This window comes from Chiroxiphia lanceolata, chromosome 7 (genome assembly GCF_009829145.1).
Source record: "Chiroxiphia lanceolata isolate bChiLan1 chromosome 7, bChiLan1.pri, whole genome shotgun sequence".
NCBI classification, from domain to species: domain Eukaryota; kingdom Metazoa; phylum Chordata; class Aves; order Passeriformes; family Pipridae; genus Chiroxiphia; species Chiroxiphia lanceolata.
Window position 1 is genome coordinate 21131605 of NC_045643.1, and position 19532 is coordinate 21151136.

General features: G+C 36.4%; 1 protein-coding gene across 3 annotated transcripts in view; it reads left to right on the forward strand.

Moving 5' to 3' along the window:
- COBLL1 (cordon-bleu WH2 repeat protein like 1) overlaps positions 1-19532 on the forward strand; it is a 76904-nt gene that overhangs the window by 22898 nt on the left and 34474 nt on the right. For all 3 annotated transcript variants that reach the window (XM_032693218.1, XM_032693219.1, XM_032693220.1), the window contains exon 2: positions 18948-19127. In XM_032693218.1, coding sequence (XP_032549109.1) covers positions 18948-19127 — 180 coding nt within the window. The remainder of the gene's footprint in view (positions 1-18947; positions 19128-19532) is intronic.

Here is a 19532-nt window from a genome sequence, read left to right on the forward strand (position 1 = left end):
ATTTTTATTATAAATGCAGTATATATCTAAGCAAAATTATGAACAAAAGGCTTAAAAAGAAAATGCTTAAAGACTGTATTTTACTATTGTAAAACAGTTATGAGTGGTTAATACCTGCAGTTAAATACATGTTTTTAGAAGTCTGGATTTCCAGCTAGGAACAACCAAAGGTAGAAGAAGTGGATGTGAGGGAAAGCAACAGAGAAGGTTTTGATTACTTGTCTTTATTTAGGAAGCTTGTTTGCTCTTTCTACCCGGCATCAGGCTTCTGCAGTACTGGGCATGTGTAAACTAATGTGTCTGTAATTTAAGGTGGTTATTGCAGAAACTCTTCAAACTGCTATAAATTGCAGTGGAAGGAGCAGGTTAATTGTACTTTAGATTTTGGAGTTTATTTTTCAAATGACTCAAATGTAAGTCATGGATAATTCTGATTGCTCTTTCTTAAAACAGAAGACAAAATATTGAAATGTTGAAATGTACACATGCATGTACAAGAATTTGTGTGTCACAGGTCCTGACTTGAGTCCTTCCTATATTAAAATTTTACCTGGTGGAAGGTCTCAGTTCAAGACTTCAGATCACAAAAGGACTGCAATTTTATTTTAAGAAAATGCATTTAAAAACTTGTATACTTTGTATCAAGTTCTTGTAAGTCTCAGCCCTGTGAATAAAAGCCTGTTAGTGTTTGTGATGATATTTCATTTCATGGTCAAAGAAAATCTCTGCTCGCTGTTGTGAAAGTGAAATTCGTGACTGTGCTGTAAGCCCTGCCATATCTTTCTGACAGGTACTTTTGTTTATGTCTTTCTTTAAAGTAAAATTAAAAAAAATTGTCCCAAGAACTCACTTGTAAAACTTTCTGTCTTTAGGAACCTTTATGAAAAGATGCTTTTTGGTTTCTACAAACAACCCACAACGGGACAGGGAAAACAGAGCTAAAAACCCAAACAAAACCCCCCAGTTTTGATACATACTGCTCCTTTGGTTCTGGGATATGCTGTGTCTAACTTGGACTGTTTGATGTTTGATAGAAAATATTGCCAGAAATAGGCACTTACTGTAACTGTTCACCTTTCTGTTGAAGGCTTGCGATGTTTACAGGGCTAAAGTAAAACACTGAATCATAAAAACTTGGTGTATTGCATTCCTAAATTTCAAAGGAGATAATATCAGGTAGAGCAGACCAAATGTTCTGTGGCTGGTATATAACTACAATAATATAATGCTTTTTTAGCAGCACATCAAGACAAAACTCCTAGAAACACTGGTGAACTTACTATGGCATCAGAAGTCTCTTACTAACTGAGGAAATATTTTCCTTTTTCTCTTCCTTTTTTTTTTTTTTGTCCACCAGAGCTCAGCTTCTTTAAACTGTGCTGTTGGAATTTCTTTTTTCCTCTGCTTTCATTCATTTTTTTCTCTGCAAGAGTTTTAATTTGATAGAATTTCAGTATTTGTAGTCCATACAAATAGAAGTGTTTGAATACTTGTATCACCTCTTCTTTTAATCTTTTCTGAGTTGGTAGAAAACCAAGCTGACAGTCCTGCTATGTGAAGAGCTTTTAAGAACTTGGGATATATTAATATAGACATTCTTTTTAAGCATATTTTGTACTATTGCACAGAGAATACAGTCTGCACAAGTGGTATAGCACCGTGTGGTGAGCTGTATAGCCATGCAACTATCTGGAGTGCCATCATGCAGGATATACAGGACCACTGTGGGGGGGGATCAGTCCCAGCCAGCATGGGACTTGACCAACCCAGTGTACTGCTATGACAAGGCCTAGTGGATGTTGTTCACCTGGGCCTTAATTTGTTTACCTTAGTAAAGCCTTTGCCAGCATTTCCCACAGCATTCTCCTGGAGAAACTGTGACTGGTCATGGCTTGGATGGATGTACTCTGTGCTGGATAAAAAACACATGTAATAGAGACTGAGTATGACTGGAGCACTTGTACTTCTGAATATTAAGTTGGTGTGATACGATCCCAGTTTAGTTGTCTGTGATAATGATTCCAAAGATACGTGCTTAACTGAATTAGCTTATGTATGTGCATAGTAAGTAAGAAAGAACACTGTATTTCTTCCTCATTCCTGTCTTACTGGTAGTAGAGAACCTGAGGCATATTCCTTCCCACATGCCGTCTTTGAATGTCTGAATTCCAACCATGGGCTTTTGCTCCTCAGATGACTTCTTACCCCTCTGGAATGAAGGCCCTCCTGTAAATCAGTTTCAGCTTCTGTACACCAAACTCTGCTCTGAATTGTTTGATATCATAATTAAAAGGGGGGGACTTTTCATTATAATTTTAGTACTTACCCCAGTGCAATTAATGTATAATTTTTCCATTGTCTTGTGTTTACTTCAGCTTGAGGAAATACCTGAAACTTACATGACAAAATTTATAACTGTAGTAGAACGTTTGCTGCTTTCTTTATTTTTATTTTTTTTCTTTTTATCATCTGATAAGCACAGGAACTCGAAAGATTAAGAGAACACCACCAGATACACTGTTCTGAAGAATGGAGCGAGGGAGTGCTGGATGAAGCAAACACAAGGTGTCCTTGCTTCACAAACTGTTTAGCATTGAAACACTGCAATTATTTTTAACTTTTTGTTTTGTAAGGAGAAGAGCAAGTGGTACTGAACTTGACCAGAGGTACAGATTTTAAAGGCAGCATTATACTATGTGTAAATATTCAGAACAAGAAACTTTTTTAACTTCTCATTAAAGCTACAGCTAAATTTTTCACAGCACCAGTGCCATAAGAAGATCTGTCAAAGTACAGACTGTTCTGTCAGGGAATGGATATTATTATGAAAACTTGTATGTGAAACTGGATCTGAAAGTTTCTCAATTAAAACATGGGATTTTCCAGAAGAAAATCAGTGAGGGAGTTTTGTCTGTCATTTTTTGATTAACTTTCTAGGCCTCTGAGAGTGATTTAAGGAAGCAAAGTAACTGAGTTTGGAGCTGTAATTCTCAGATCTCTAAAAACATAGAGATTTTTTTCACTTTTTTTTTTTTGGGTGTATTTGACTGGTGAATCCCATAGTGACATTTAGTGTTCCAGAAAGTCTTTGTTGTGCATGGCTCCTGCTTCTGCTGGTTAAGGAAAATAATAGTTTCAATTCTCCTTAATGTTGCCTAAATAAATTGTTATCTAAAGAAATGTGAGGGCTCCAGAATCTTACAGAGTAGTCATCAAAATAATGGGATTCTTAGAGAATCCAAATTCTCTTTCATAAGTGAGTTTGGTGGGCTTAAAAGATATTTTTAGCATGACAACTTTTAAATAATTGGATACTGTCTCTTTTTGACTGTGTAACTTCAGTCACAACTCAAGTTTTCCACATTATGTTCCTTTGAGGATGGTTTGGCAGTGGCTATCCTCTTTTGAACCTCCAGCGCTTCAAAAAGCTGTGTGGTTGTTTCCATTGATCTGTGCCCCGTGACAAGGGTGTCACACTTTCTCAATGTAGTTTTTTGGTGATGGCAGTTAAAAAAGAAAAAAAACTCAACAGCAACATTCAATAATGTTTTGGGACCTGGTTCTGCCAAGTTACTGGCTTTCCTTGTTCCACAGCACCGAGTGCGGGTATCGGTTGTGTGGGGGTGTGGCTGCACCACCCAGAGAAGGCACGGCTGGGGGGGATGGCTTGGGCTGCAACCTTAATCTTACAGCATAAGTAGCACAGTAATGAAGGCACCCTGTCATCAGCTGGTAACTAGTTTGTGGCTATTGAAATCCAGGGGGGTTTTAGTGCTGAACTCTACATCTTTGACTACTATTGTAATCATAGTGTTTAATAATGCAACTTGCAGCTGGCATTGTGCCACCTTGTGATTATAGCAGCAGCTTAATTTATGGAAATAACCTGAATACAAGATTTGCGGTGATTCTGTTTGGTTTTTTTTGTTCTCTTTCTAGATCTGAGATTTAGGGATATCTTGGTGTACTGTTAAGCATATATCATATTTCAAGCTTTTGCAGAGGATTATAAATTGGCATTGTAGCTGTAGACCAGTAGTTGTTGATCCCAGCTCTTCTGTACAATGTGTTTGCTGTAATATGTATTGGAAGACTTCTCTAAGTTGGTATCTCTAAACTAAAAACAAGCTGAAACCTCCCAGAGGCAGCTGAATTAGGCCTGTTCATGGCTTTCCTGCCTACACGCTCTGCTAAATAAAATAATACTGTTGTTTCACAAACAGGGAGGGTTATAAAGGTAACTTTACTGTGACATTAAATCTGTCTTGAGAGCTTTCCCAGAAATATGAATATAGTAATTATATGATTAAACAACAAGGAAACTTTTTGGGTTGTGCACTTCCTCAGGCTATTAACCTAACCGCTAATTAACCAACAGGAAATTCCAGACCTGAAAGTTTCATTATTGCCATACTGAACTGTGAAAATATAAGTGTGTTAATGAGTATTTCATTATAGCCATCTGTAGCTTGTTTTTAAATTGTGTCAAGGCAGGAAAAACATAATATACCATCTGTTACCTAGCTATATCAAGTTGACACAAAAAATATTTGAAAAAAATCCCCCCGTTTACAATCCCTCTTGTCTCTTATTTCTTATCTTTTATTTCTGGCAACCATTAGCCCCATGGCAGTACTATCACCATGTCGTAATGTGTATTTTGTTCAGTTTCAGTTTTGTTTAGTAACTTCCATATTTGGGGGGGGAAGAGATGCTGACTTCTCAAAATGGTAATTTCTGAGTGATTATTGACCCCTTAATTTCAGTGTCATAGTGAAAGTCATATTCTCAAGTATGTCTGAATCACCAAAACTCAGAAGTTGAAGATTGTATTGCAGTTTGCATTTCTTTTTGGTTTTAAGTGAATAAAGCTTCTGGATAACTTCTATTAGTATTCTCTCTTTCTCTGACCTAGTGAGCATGAATTGAAGCATTTTGCTCATCGGACACTGGGGTTTTTGCCACTTCTTAACCCTTGTGTTCCTCTATAGAGCTTAATCAAGACGAACTTTCCCAAGTCCCTTGATTTGTGGGGTTTTTTTGACCCTAAAAATGAGGGAAGTTGTAATGTACTAGCATGTACTTACCAAGAAATATTATGGATTCTTAATTGTCAGATGTCTGTAGATGTAGTGGAGCCTCAGGTGATCCCATGGAAAAAGTTATAAAAATTGCTCTCAGGGGTGGAAGAGAGAATTGGCACAGAAGAAAATACTGAAACAATTTTAAGATAGCGAGGCAGATTCTTAGCAGCTGTGATGAAATAATGACTCAGGAAGGTAAAAAAATGTGCTAATGTTTGCATGTTACTTTTTGTGCTGTGTAGAGAGAGAAGATCTATAATGTGAAAGTGAGGATAAAAAGTTGTAATTGAGGTATAGGGGTGAAAGGGTCAGGCACCAGTTTAAGGGAAGTTATGCTGTGGATAGGCAACCCAAAATATGGGTTTGTCCTTTTGTCTGCAGATGTTTTCCGAGTAGGCACACTCTTTTTGTTCTGAATTTGCACAACAACTAGGACAACTTTGGTGAGGTCTCTTAAACGCTACCTTAGTATTCAAGGCAAACTATAAATTTGGTGGCTGAATTTAAGAACAAAATCTGTTTTTCTGCACACTGATGGAACAACCACAGTTAGAATAAAATGAGGAACTTGTTGATATAGCAGTGTATCTACAGTGTAAATGTCTTAAGGCTGTAAAAATATAAAAAGAATCTAAAGGCTCTGACGACCAAACATATGAGGAAAAGCCAGCTGGCATAGTCGTGCTCATCTTTCAAAAGACCAAAAGCCCACACCCTTCTAGGGAAACCTGAAGAAACATGGCATAAAATGGTAAACCTTGCAAGGTTAAATAATTTGATCCAAAATAATAACAGAGATATGGGAAATGGTCTACTCTGAAGGTGAAGGGCTGCCACCTCAGAGTTCCACAGGTATCTGTGCTGGAACTCTTAGTTCAACATGCTACATGCTAATAATCTAGAAAAGCAGCTTAATAATGAGGTGGCACTTTGCTGACAGTAAAAAAAATATTATTCATAGTAATAAGAGAAGACATGACTGAAGACTTGCAGAAGGATTTTACAAAAATAAATGGATAATAAAATGAGGTTAAATTCACTTTAGATAGACTCAATACAAATCAATTTGCCTTGCACATTAGCAAAGGAATAGAGAAGAAAGAAGAAAATATGATTTTGCCAATGTATAAGTCCATACTGACAATCCAATGTATGGTTATAGATTCTGTCATCTCCAAAAGGATATAATAAAACAGAAGAAGACTCAGAGAGAATCAAGAGGGATGGTCAAAGGTGTGGCTTTCATATAAGGGGCATGAGAGCTGAGAGACCACGTCATTATGTTCTTAGATTTACCTTTTGTACATGTACTAATTTGTTGTGTTTTAACTGTTCCAAGTAAGTGAAAAGAGAACATACAACAGAATTGTTTAATGATGATACACAAAATACTTAAACCAAATGTTAACTAATGGTAAAATAATTAAGTCCCTCTTAATGTTGAGTGATTATACAATCTAAAATCAACTTTCCTTGTTGATGTGTGACTTGCATAGAAAAACAAGTTCTTGGTCTGCTTCCAAGCCATTTGGAAGCCTCTTGTCTATGCTCTCTTCTCCAATTCTTTTTGATGTAAGAAAACTATTTGCCTGTCCCTGGAGACTTGGCTGTGTTGGTCCATCACAGATGAGATGTCATCTCAGTAGGTACAAAGCAACTTAATAAAGCAGGAATTTTATCTGGAGGAATGCCCATTCTTAGCCTAGTAATCTAGGTTTCCTGCTATTCTTGCTGCTTTCAGACTTCAGTTTCTAAGGATATTATTTAAAAAAAATAATCATTACTATTTCAGGGTTAGATGAAATCTCAGATAGTTTTAAAAAACAGTCTTTTGTTTATAACAAGAGAGACAATAGGTTCAAAGAGCTCTCAGCTTCACAGATATGTCTCTCTTGGGGATTTTTATAAACATATAAGTCTGAGAAGCTTTTCCATATGCAGATAATTGGTACACATTATCTGGGGTCTAACAGCCTATTGGGCTTTTAGAGTTGTGGTTTGTGTGTGTTTGTTTGTTTGTTGGTTGGTTTTTGTGGTTTTTTGTTGTTTTTTTTTTGTTTCTCCCCTTTGCAAAAGTACTAAATGCTCTGGGTGATCACAGACAAGTGAATCTGAAGGTATTAAAGATCTAAAAACGAATATTGGGAAGGTTCTGTTTTGTTTTCCTCACTGGTATATACAAGTCTTCATATCCTTTTGGTCTTGGAAACAATTATATGGATTATAGATCATCAAACATCTGTAGTAAAATATGACCTGTACAGGGACCTCTTTAGAAAGTGTTTTGTATTTAGCACTACAGCATCATTCTATTTAGCAAAATTAGATGGTTTGCTTTTTTTAAAGTATACACACAAGAAATAAAATAAGTCTCAGTTTATGGTCCATTCACATGCATTGCCTTTTGTTGCTGATACAATTCAGTTGATGTTTCATTTTTAGAGGTATTTGCTACACAGCAATGCCATAATGAGTAATTTAAGTAGATGATTTATGAAAAAATGAGAAGCAGTTTAAAATTCTAATCCAAATTCTTATCAAACTTTTAAATTCCATTTCCTTACATGGTGGTTTGGGGTTTTTTTTTTCTAATACCCTGTATAAGCTCTTCTCACACCCCATCTTTTAAAATTCTTAACATTTTACCTTCCACAAGTGTTCTAGGAACTAAAACAAATGACAACAACAACAAAAAATTAAAAAGCTCCAACCACACAACCAAAAAAAACCCCCAGTAGTCCATGCTGAGTGATATTGGTGGGGGAAAAGGTAAAAGTAATCTGTGTGAGATGCAGGGGAAATAGCCAGGTACATACTTGTAGAAGTGGAAAACCTTTCTTTCCTTTCAGGCTATCTGAAACGTTGGGCACTTGCTTATTGTGGTCAGTAATATAAAATCCCATTGGTCACTCCCTGAATGAAAGCCATATGATTTTTTAACAGTGATAAATTTACTGCTTAATCTGTGAAAGCCATAAAAAGTAAATTGCTAACTAGGTAAACAGTATGTAAAATTTAGTACTGCAAAATAACAGCAGGACTAAAAAAAATCAGGTATTTTATTATTGTATTAATTATATATTTCTAGCTATAGCCCTTAGACCCAGATAGTATTTAATACCTCCAAGTGAAATTCTCAATGTTTTGTCCTGGGTAGGACATACTGGCCGTAGGCAATACCTTGGTGTTTTAGCCAGCATTGGTACCCTGTCTGCACTGGCACTTTTGCTACTGGCAGTCTTGTCCTGCAAGCCTGGCTGCATCTGCATTATTGCCCTCCCCAGATTATCCGCAAGTGAAATTGCTTCAGGGATTTTTATTCTTTCTGTTAATTTTTGAAGTTTGGTTGCAGAGGGCCGTTGACTTGAACACAGTTAATTGATCCGATTGTTTCATTCAACTTTACACAGGTTTAGGCAAAGCTGACTTCGATTTCTGTTTTGTCTGGGATGGGTGACAGGACTTCTCAGGTAAGAAAGATTAGATAAGAAACTGTCAGTAATGCTGTTCACTCAGCACACATGCACTCAGGCGGATGTTATCCTCTCACTGAAGCAGTACTCAGCCTGCTTCGAAACACATTGTGGCCTGATAAAGATCTAGAAGCAACGTTTACGAGTGATAGAAACCTTCAGGATGTTGCCATTGATGGCAGCACTTGCCCAAAGAGTTTGTTGACTGCATTCCTTCCCACTCCCTGGGCAGACTGAGCTGTAAGCAGTCCTCACATGGCTGTACGCATTAGGTTTGACTTTGGGAAAGGTAACTGAATTGAGAATTGCTTTTAAGCATCTTCTGGTTTTAGCTGACTATGAGGTCAGGCTTCTGTAAATTATCCTACTTTAAACACTGCAGAGTTGGTTGTTTGTTTTCCTGATAGCATAAGTATTGTGCTTTTGTTTGTGAAATTGATTTGTAAAGATCTTAAGCTTCAATAATTTTGTAGGTAGTACTGATGATCGAATTAACTGGATGTAAATGGGTATTTACCTTTGCTGTATGAATATTCTACTAATCACTAAAATTTGCTCACCTGAGCTGTTTAGTTTGGTATCTTACAAGCAGAGAAATGGAGAAAGCTAAAAAGCATGGAGAGAAGGATGAGTCCTAATTCTAAAAATTCCCATTAAACTTGTTTTGCAAAAATAAAAGGGGTGCGGAAAACAGGATTGGATTCTTTTTATGGTATAAAGCCACAGAAGACATAACAAAGCTACTTAATACTCTCTTTTGAATTGGCTGAAGTAGATATGTCAGGATTACAGGCTATACAAATCTCTAGATGTACTCTGTAGGCTGTTTGGTCAGGTGGTGGGATTATAAATAGGTAGGCTTACTGAGGTCAGCAGTAGCGGAAGGAAGCAGTGAGCTTGCCATGCACACACACAGTCCCTCCCTTCTACCTCCATGTGCTATTGAAAGAAACTCACCTCATATTAATGGAGAAGAAGAACCTGTGCTATGTTGGAGGTAAGCAGTAGTGGTATAATCAATTTTAGCTGTTATTCCTTCTCCTTGTTTAGATGTTCAGCAGAATGGCTTCAAAGTAATACTTATGTTATTTTACTTTTCCTAACACTTGCTGTGACAAAAATATTTACCAATAATTATATACCTGCAGCAACATACAAGTCCTTGCTCTTTGAGGCAATGCAGAATTCCTGTGTAGGGCAGTACATAAACTGCCAGAACTTAAATACAGGCCTGTAAGAAGAAAGAATAATTCATGTCTTTGTCCTTTTTCAGACAAAACATGTGATTCTTTTAGTCAAAGATACAAAAGCTTTTTAAAATCCCACTTCTGGCTCAAGGATGAGGGTGTATAAAGACCTATAAATTTATCCAGGTGTACAGACTGCTGAAATTTCAGTGGTACATTTCTGGGTAGAGGAGCTCTTGTATATTTTATTTTAAATTGATGATTGGTGCCTTGAAACTCAAATGAGGTTATTGAGATTATTTTAATTGAGGAATGCTGTTATTTCATGCAGATTGTAAGGTTTTTTTGATTTCTTTGATTTGCTTTCTTCTGATCTTGGTCTAAAATCTGTTTGGAAAAAAACCCACTAGTTGCTTGTAATAACTTGTAAAAGTCAATTCTTTTAGTGTTTAATATAAGAGTCCTTGCTGTGTATTCTGTGTATTCCTTGGATATTGTATATCACTTTCATTTATCATGGAAAGCATTATAACAGTTTTGTGGACTAAATGGACTAAGTACCTACATAACTGCACAAAGCCAAGATGCACTTGGCTAACAGCAACAAAGAAAGAATTTAAGAAATAGAGTTCAGTTGAACTTCTTGTAGAAGTCTATGTGCTACTGACACTAAATCATCTGTTAACGTGTTAAAAATTCAGCAGTGAAGTCTACTGGCTGTAAACTTGTGGTAGTGAAAGTTGAAAAGGATGTGAGTGTGAATACAGGAGTGAAGTGTAGCAGTTGGAGCAAATTATTCATCAGCATAGTTGTATGGGAGAGGTTCTTTACATTCCCCAGTGGAGACTGTTGATAATTGTAATCATTAGTATATAAATAAGAATTTTTTCCTACTTTCTATTTAATGCTGAAGTTCTGTACCTTTTTACAGAAAGGGCACAGGCTTTCTAATGGAAGTCATGGGTCATGTTACCACCATCATGCAGGGAGTCAGTTTTCTTCGAAGAAATAAATACCTTCTTCCTTGTCTGTTGCAAGGATCCAGTAAGAAATGGATACAGGGGATTTTGAGAGTGACTGGTACCTGTACCCAGGTACCTGTATTGGAGGCCTGTGTGTATGTGAGGGAAAAGGGAGGGGTCCATATTAGCCTCTTTTTGCTGTGATACGGAGTTGCTCTGCTTTTCTTTCCTTACCTTTCCCAGCCTCAAAATCCATCCAGTGCCAGCCTCCAGTGTTACTTCTAAAACATGATTTTGAACAGGAGAGAAAGCAGCAGCAGCAAAGCTCAGTTAAATTGACAATTCTTACATCTATTGATGTTCAGAATAGCAGCTGAAAAAGCCATGAGTGGAGCTAGGTGTTTCATCTGCAGGCTTTGAAAAGACAGTGCTCTTATACCTGCTTTCATGGCTGGGAGATAATGGCCAGAGGGACAGATTCAGGTTTTGTTCTATTTGAGAGCCCCTGATTGAACTTTCTTACTAGTCATGGAAGAAAAACATCTGTATGAGCAACCTTTTAGCAGTTCTTGAAAAAGATTTGAGGGTTTGTTCCTAGTGGAGGTGACATGTGTTTGCTTGAGTTTTAAGTATTTGTTAGATTTATTAGTGTATCAAAGGTTAAGCTCCCCCTTTCAGATCAAGCTGCTCTTTGTTTTCTTTTCCTGTTTATTCAACCAGTTATATATTACTCAATTACTGTTACAGATTTACTGCTTTCTCTTGCCTGCACTCCTTCCATTCTGGCAGGCTGTTTTCATAACTGCAAATATAATAAAGGCTAAGTGAGTCATAGGAGGCTTTAATAGTTTTGAATACCATTCAGATTTTTTGTTCTTTCTTTAGGTAGCAAATCTGGGTTCCTTTTTGCATTTTTTTACTTTATGAAAAGGTTGCAAATAGATTTGAGTATCTGCTTACTGCAGAGGTATGTCACACATAGACATGCCCAGTTTGTATTTGTATTTTGTCCTATTTTGTATTTTATGTAGTACAAATACATATATTATGTATTTTTGTTTTGCCCTATTTACTTCAGAAATCTAAATTCTTAACCTCCTTTGAAGTAATGTCATCAGAAATAATTTTCCACAATATTTCTTCATTTGTTGTTTTTGGTCTGTGTTCTTTTTTTTTTTTTTTTTTTTAGGAGAAAAATAGTTACCTCTCTTGGTGCAACAGGATGTACTGTAATGAAATTTTTGTATCAGAACACATTTCTGTAATCCCTCAATAGTAATAATAAACTTTATGCTAATTTATAGGATAAAGTATCTTTTTATCCTCTGTTGCCTGCTAGGATTCTGAAGCTCTTGGCTTGTCTTCCTAACAGCAAGGCAATTCTTATGCCTAGAGAGGAGCTAACCATGTTTCTTTGGATAGTACAAGATCTGTGCTCAGGAGTTGAGTCTTTCGTATGCTTTAAGTGAACTTGAAAAGATCATTGTAATATTAGTTATAATTTGGCTTTGAAGGACAATGACTAAATAGTTTTTCTAGAAAAGTTTTAGATTTGTACTTTCATTAATTATGTGTTTATACTGGAGGTGGTGCCCCTTTAATGCTACGAGGGGCACAATTGAAAACATGCCCATCATGCAGATCTGTGTTTACATTGCCTCTGAATTGCCCCTTTTTCCTTTTAATAAGAGAAACATTGCATGAATAATGACTCAAATACAGTCACTTCTGTTTTCAAGACTGCCACTGCCATGGGGACAGACAATCAGAGGGGGCAAGTGTCTGTTCCAAACGGTCTGGCGGGAACCAAAGGATTCATTTGCTCCTTTCTCGCTTTTAGTGTGAACCAGACATCCGAAGATTCCATTAAGCTTTCACCTTACTGTCATGGTTACTGTCCTAGTTCTGTGATTTATTTCTCTCTAGTATAAGACTTCCTAAAAAAAAAAATCTTTTCTTCAGAGCAATGAGGCTATCTAGGGGGTAAATCCACACATCCCATGGGCTAGGGAAACCTTTTCTCTAGTAAGACCTTTGAAAACGTGTCCTGATTCCAGGGATGCCTTATTTTCTTGATCCAATTTATGTATGGAAAGACAGTGGAAATGCATTTTACTTTTTTTTTTCTTTTTTTTGTAGCAGTCATCTGAATATAGGCATGAGTAAGGGAACATCTGCAGACGGTTTGTTGTTTCGTGGAACCTTTCTGAGTAAACCCATGGAGATAATCTTCAAAGATCACTTTATTAATACTATTATCACTCATAGCTTTACTACTGCCATGTAATTTTATTTATCAGTTGTACAATGAATTATTTTGTTGGCAGAGCTATATACCCAGTGCCTTATTTGTAGTGCCATCTTACTCTTACCTATTATTTTTAAAATACGGGTGTTATTTACAATATTGATATCCTTTCAGTCTTGGGAATCTGTATAGAGAAATGCACTGTAAAATACTCCAGTATTACAAAAGATTTACAAATTGACTATGTTTGTTCCTCTACCTGGAAACTGAAATTAAAATGTGTTTCTGAACTATTTTTTCCTTGATACCTATTGAACCACCTGCTAGACACAATATCCTTACAATATGACCTCAGAGTCTTGCCCAAATAACTGAGAGGATGAGTTTAGAACCTGAAAGATCATAATTCTCTAAGGAGCGGGTACAGCAAGTATTTTTCCTTTATTTTGTCCTACATGTATCATAAGCCTGGCTTGAAGGGATAACCTAAGAATGGACAGTGTTTGACGCTCATTGATCCATAGCTTGATCTTAACATCTAGCTGGTGCTTTTATAGTAGAAATAAAGAGAGAGATTGTATATCAAGCAGTGATATTGATGTTGAGATAAAAACCCAGTGTCAAGGCTGATAGTCATGTTATATAGATGCTATGACACTGGTACAGAAAATATTTGGGCTGCTAAATGTTAAGGAAAAATATTAGAATACTACAGTATGTTTAAGTTAAAAGTAACCTTTTTTGCAGCACTTACGGCATCCCAAATTTTCTATAGAACTCTGTGTGCCAGGTAATAATTTAGTCAAGATGAACAGAATTTATTTTTAAAGAGGTCTTCTATTCATATGCCTGAAATATATAGCAGTGATTTTTTGAGTGACTTGCCTTGATAACTTCAGTCATTTGCTGGACTATGATAAGCATAAGCAGATCAGAGAGTAATGCTGCAGTTGTCTCCAAGGTTTTTCCTAGCAAGTAGTGTTTGATTTTGAAGACTTGCACTGAAACCATTAACCCCAAACACGGAACAGAATAAACTTAGTGTAGAAGACAAATTTGTTCTGTGAGTATTAAAAATGAGTATTGGTGTGGGAATGCTTATGCATGAAACTAGGGGCCTAAATATTTTGTACACCTGTTGGCCAAAACAGATGTATCATTGTAAAAAAAAAACAGATGTATCATTGTAAAAAAAAAATCCCAAATTGATGTTATTAATGTAGGCCTGAACTCTTGTTTGAGAAGATTGTGTGAGGTTTTGGCAGTCTGCTACTGTGGCGTGGCAGTGAAGCAGCATTATTGTAATAGTCAAAAGCATTATAATAATTGCTTGAGGTGAGAGGTCAAAGACAAGCAAAGCTCTAGAAGAAGCTTTATTGCAGTGGCCTTTTTTCTCTCTTGATGTAATTTTAGTAGAGTTAGATCCTTTTCTGACTTTGAGTGAAAATAACACTAAGTTTTGCTTGTACTTGGGGCATTTTGTAAAGTTTGATTAAAAAAAAAAGTGCTTTTGTATAAGCCAGTGTTCTTGATGTTGCCATAAATCAACTTAATCAACTGAACTCTACCTGTTGTGCTTAGAAACTTTTTATTGTACTATATTTAATGAACTATTTCAGTACCTTAGAGATGACTGAATTGCAAGTGAGATCTTTATGACCTTTCCTGTTCTTGGTGATTGCTATAGAAAACTTGAGAAAAGGTTCTGATGTTGGAGATTAGGTTCAAAATAATTTCAGTGAGAGTGCTATCAAGCTGTCTTTGTGTAGGGTCTTATGTAACTGCGTTCCAAATGGGAAGTTAAGCACTGTAAACAGTAATATTGCTTGATGCTATAGCCTTTGGTTGTACACAAATACAGCAGATAGATTTCCTCTCTTTTCTGGAAAGTGTTTCTTATTGAAAGGAAATGCTGGTGACAACTGGGATATCCAGGTCACTGTCAGTTCAAGTATTTCTCATTATTTTATAGTGACTTTTTCTAGTTACTGATAGTTAAAAATATACTGTTTGTAACTTTCTAACAACAGGAATTTTTTGAAAATCAAATAAATAGATGCATTATTTATTTACTGTGTCAGACCTTTATTTTAAAAAGGGCTTCCACACATTCAGATCACTGACTCTTTATTTTTTTTATTTTTTTTGGCAAGCAACAAAAGTGTTGAGATACAGCAATGACACTTTATTCTGTAGAAGTGGGATCTGAAGCAGATAAAATATTGACTTTGTGGCCTTGCATTTGATTTAAAAAGATGTACTGTTTTTCTTAACAAAATGATAATGTCTTCTATCTACATTTATTCTTTAATATAGGAATTGTATTCTGTCAAAAAGACGGCAGGAATTGCAGGTGGGACTTCAGAAATGTGAATTTCTAAGAGATGTGAATCAGTTCTCTGGAGAACAATATAATCTCTTCAAGATGAGGGCCAGCTCAAAGACTTGGCATAAACAGTGGCCTCCAGGTGCTCTGGTAACAAGGGAAATAGAAACTTTGCCCAGGCTGCACCACCTTATATGGGTCCCTGTGAGAGCATTGTGGGTGTTCCTCTGGCTGCCTTTTCCAGGACTAGGAAGAACCTTTAATTATTTTTTTATTTTTCTGTTTTGTCTTAAGCAGTTGTTTAGAGAAGATTTACATAGAAGATAATATGTCGCTCTGATTGTTTATCTGATTATAAACAGTGGGGAGCACATCCCTTACAGAGTTGAGACTGGGCAATTTGAATGTCTAGTGTAGGTATGGTCAGGCAGTTGATGGGGCTGGGACCCCTGGGGACAAGGAATGCGTGAGGACCCACATTGTGTAGGATACTGCAGCACAATTCCCAGAGGAGTTCTTATTGTGAGTTGTGGCCTCATTCGATTAAAATTTCTCTTTTAACTTCTTCTTTGTTGTAGCTAAATAAACTGCACTTTGATTCTTCCTGCAGCTTTCCTTTAATTCTGTAGTAGCCATGAAAATTAATAGCAGGTTTTTAGTTGTTCTAACTTCTTCTAAGGTTTACTTTGAAAATTAGAACAGGTCTGCTTAGGTCCTAGAACATCTGGAAGCTATCTGAACATGAAAGGTGATGTCAGTGAGACTATTTACTGAACACTTTTTTTCTGGCTTCTGAAGTGTTGTTTTCATATGACTGGGAATTATTCTCTGTGTTACGATTGTATTTTGTCTTACTAAAAATAATGGGTTCCCTTATCATGAGAAGAAACTAGCTTAACAACTCTGTCTTTTTAACAAAATCATTACAAATCAACTGCTCTCCCGGTTTGCTGAGTATCTGGTAAAGGTGAAGAAGCAAGAGAGAACCAGGCTTTTGTTTGTTGTTTATGATGAAGTATTTGAAATGATAGTGTAGACTTGGAGTTACTTTTGGTGTTTGAATAAAGTGATGTGTGGAGAATGCCTTGGTGAGAAAACCACCTGTGTCAGCTTCTTGAATTGCAAAATAGGGAGAGGAGGGGGTCTGTAGTTTAAAACTGTCCCTGCAAGTGTATTTCCACCATCACCCGTATATGTAATCATGGTCACTTGAATTGTTCTTGCTATCTGGTACCAGCTCTGGGGCTGGGAGTGCAGCCCAGCCTACCAGCTGCTGCTCTGGGAAGGTAGAGAGACAAACTCAAATAATGAGAAAGCTGTAAGACCAAATGCAAGTACTTTGGGCTAAGAAAGAGAGATGGGAGAATTGGTGAGAAGGGAAGTAAAAAGAGACATGCTATCTGGAAACAGAAAACGAAAGCATTGGAATCCCTGTTGTTTAATAAGAGGTTGCCAGACAGTTGGTGTGACTTCTGAGAAAGTACACTTGGGGATTTTTCTTCCTTTGTTTGGGGTGGAAGACATAAGCATAACTAATCATAAAGCTCATGCAGATGTGCTAGAGATAGGTGGGGCACCAGGCTCTACAGTGGGGGATGTGAGGCTTCAGCAATATTATTAGACTGCCTGACCTCATGTGCGTATGTGTTCTTTATAAATGCATGGAGCTGTTGCACACATATTTTGATAAGAATATTTGGTCAGTTTTTAGCTCTCTGCAGTGTAAGTTAGACACTGTATGAGTAAAGCCATATTTCTGATGTGTACCATGCATTTATTGCTGTGTGTCATTAAGCACTCTCTAGTAATAGTAGAGTTCCAGTGATAAAATTGCATTTGTCTGCTCAATGGAAAATAGAGTCTACTAGCATTTGCAAACAAGTCTCTCTGTGACACTTCTTCAAAGATTAAATTCTGAGTTCAGTTGTGATAAATACCTTTTGACAGTCATTTGAAGTCACTTAAAGATGTGAGAAAGAGTAAAGAAGGGGACAAGCAGTATTGGTTCAATTTGGGTTTGGATTTTTTTTTGGTATTGATGCTGTAGGGTGAGTTTTTATGTTCCGGGGGTTTTATTTCTTTTTAATAGTTGTATTGATGCTTTGTATTAGCTAATAATTTATATTTAGCAGTTATGCAAAAGCTAAAAATCATACAAAAAAACCCCTAAGGAAGTTGGGGAGGAGTAAAAAGAAATTCGATTCATGCTTTTTACAATGTTTGCGTAAGCCTGCAACAACACAGGCAAGCTGCTTTAGAGGCCAAAGTTAAATTTTCGGTTCATGTTGCACGTCTTGAATTGTATGTGGAGCACACCAAACTAATTTAAAACATTAACAGAGAAGTGGTATAAATTTTGAATGCAGATCCTCATTCAGTGTGTTGGGAGGCCTGTGAGTGCTCTCGATTAGCTCTGAGGGGCTGTGAATAGTTAATTATTCAGCATGGAGTTCTGAAGTTCAAAACTCTAAGCACTTTCAGCAACAGGTCAGTCATGTGAAGTCTCAGTACTCAGTCGTTTTTTGCAATGCTGCTCTGGACCTTGTTTGCTCTTCACTGTGAGTGACTTTAAACTTTGTTTTCCCAAGAAAGATGTGTGTTTCTAATTGCTGTACGCTAGATCCTTTGTTTTAATTCTGTCAGACAATTATAGAAGTTAATTTCTTTTGTTAGGTTTAAAGTAAACAAACTTTGGTACAGCTCCAGAATCTAAATGACAAGTGTATTTTTGGAAACTTTGTGTATTATGTTTGAAATATATTAACTTTCTGTAAATGTGGCTTCATTCAAGCTTTTTAAAAGAATGCTTATAAGAAATTAAAAAGGTCTCATGAGGTAATGCGTCTTCACTGTGGTTTGATTTTGTTTCTAACGGTAAAATTCTTAATAATAGTATCTTTTCCATATAGTAGACTATATGGAAACTATTATGTCGTAGGACACGAGAGTGCTGCCTTCAGAATTTACTGTAACATAAATATATTAAGAGATGTAGAGAGTTTTCCTTTTATGCTGTTTTGGACTTTTTTTAAAGTGAAACTTATTTAGTTATCACTCTTTGCATTCAAGAGTACACTGGCTAGTCACTAAGATGGGGAAAGGTATCAAGATAATTAAAATAGGAAATCAGCATAGATGAGAATATGTGAAAGCAGATTGTGACTGAAATGTCAATAAATATTACAACACAGTAGAATTGGTTATACTGTTATTTTATTACTGTATAGAGGTAAATAATGTGGAGCTTGTAGGATTTGTTTGAATAATTTTAATAATAAAAAGAAAAATTTTGGGAGGAAAAATATAACTATTTCCTCCCGTATCTATTCTATATTAAGTACACTGGCACTGCAATTTGGGTTCATACTGCATAGTACAGTATTTCTGTTTATACTAATCCAGTAAGTCCGTTTGGAGAATACACAATTAGGGTTCTTTGCATAATGCAACGGAGGTAGAAAAAGTAACTTATTTATTTTTTTCAAGGTACATATAAAAAACTCTCGTTTTGGGCTTGATGTTTATTGGCCTATTTTTTTTTCTTTTCCTTTTTTTTCTTTGTGGATAAAGTGTGATTCATTCCTGTTTTGAGAATTGCTAGTCTGTCAGTATGGAATCATATGTATAAATACATAATTGACTTTTAATTTTTATCCATTTATTTCAGAAGAAAATCTAAAGCCCCACTTCCTCCTTCTGAAGCAACACCCACTGCTGTTTCTCCATTTGGTAGCATAGAGTCAACCAACCTCATCATGGAACAGAAAGAGAATGTAATCGATAAAGATATTGAACTATCAGTGGTCCTGCCAGGAGATGTGATCAAGTACACTACAGTTAACGGGAGGTATGTTACACAGAATTTTTGTTTAATTTTTTTTCTTTCTCAAGTTTACTTCAACCTTCATCCAGGTTTTAATCACTTGGTAAAATACTTGAGTTAAGTAAGCCTGAGAATAAAGTGCATCCAAAGAAGAGCAGCGAAGCTTGTGAAGGGTCTAGATCACAGGTCTTATGAGGAGTGGCTGAGGGAGCTGGGATTGTTTACCCTGGAAAAAAGTCTCAGGGGGGACCTTTTCTCTCTCTACAACTGCCTGAAAGGAGGTTATAGTGAGGTTGTGGTCAGTCTCTGCTTCAAAGCAACAAATGATAGGATAAGAAGAAATGGCCTCAGGTTGTGCCAGAGGAGGTTTAGACTGGATATTAAGAAAAATTAGCTTATGGTAAGGATTATGAAGCATTTGAACAGGTG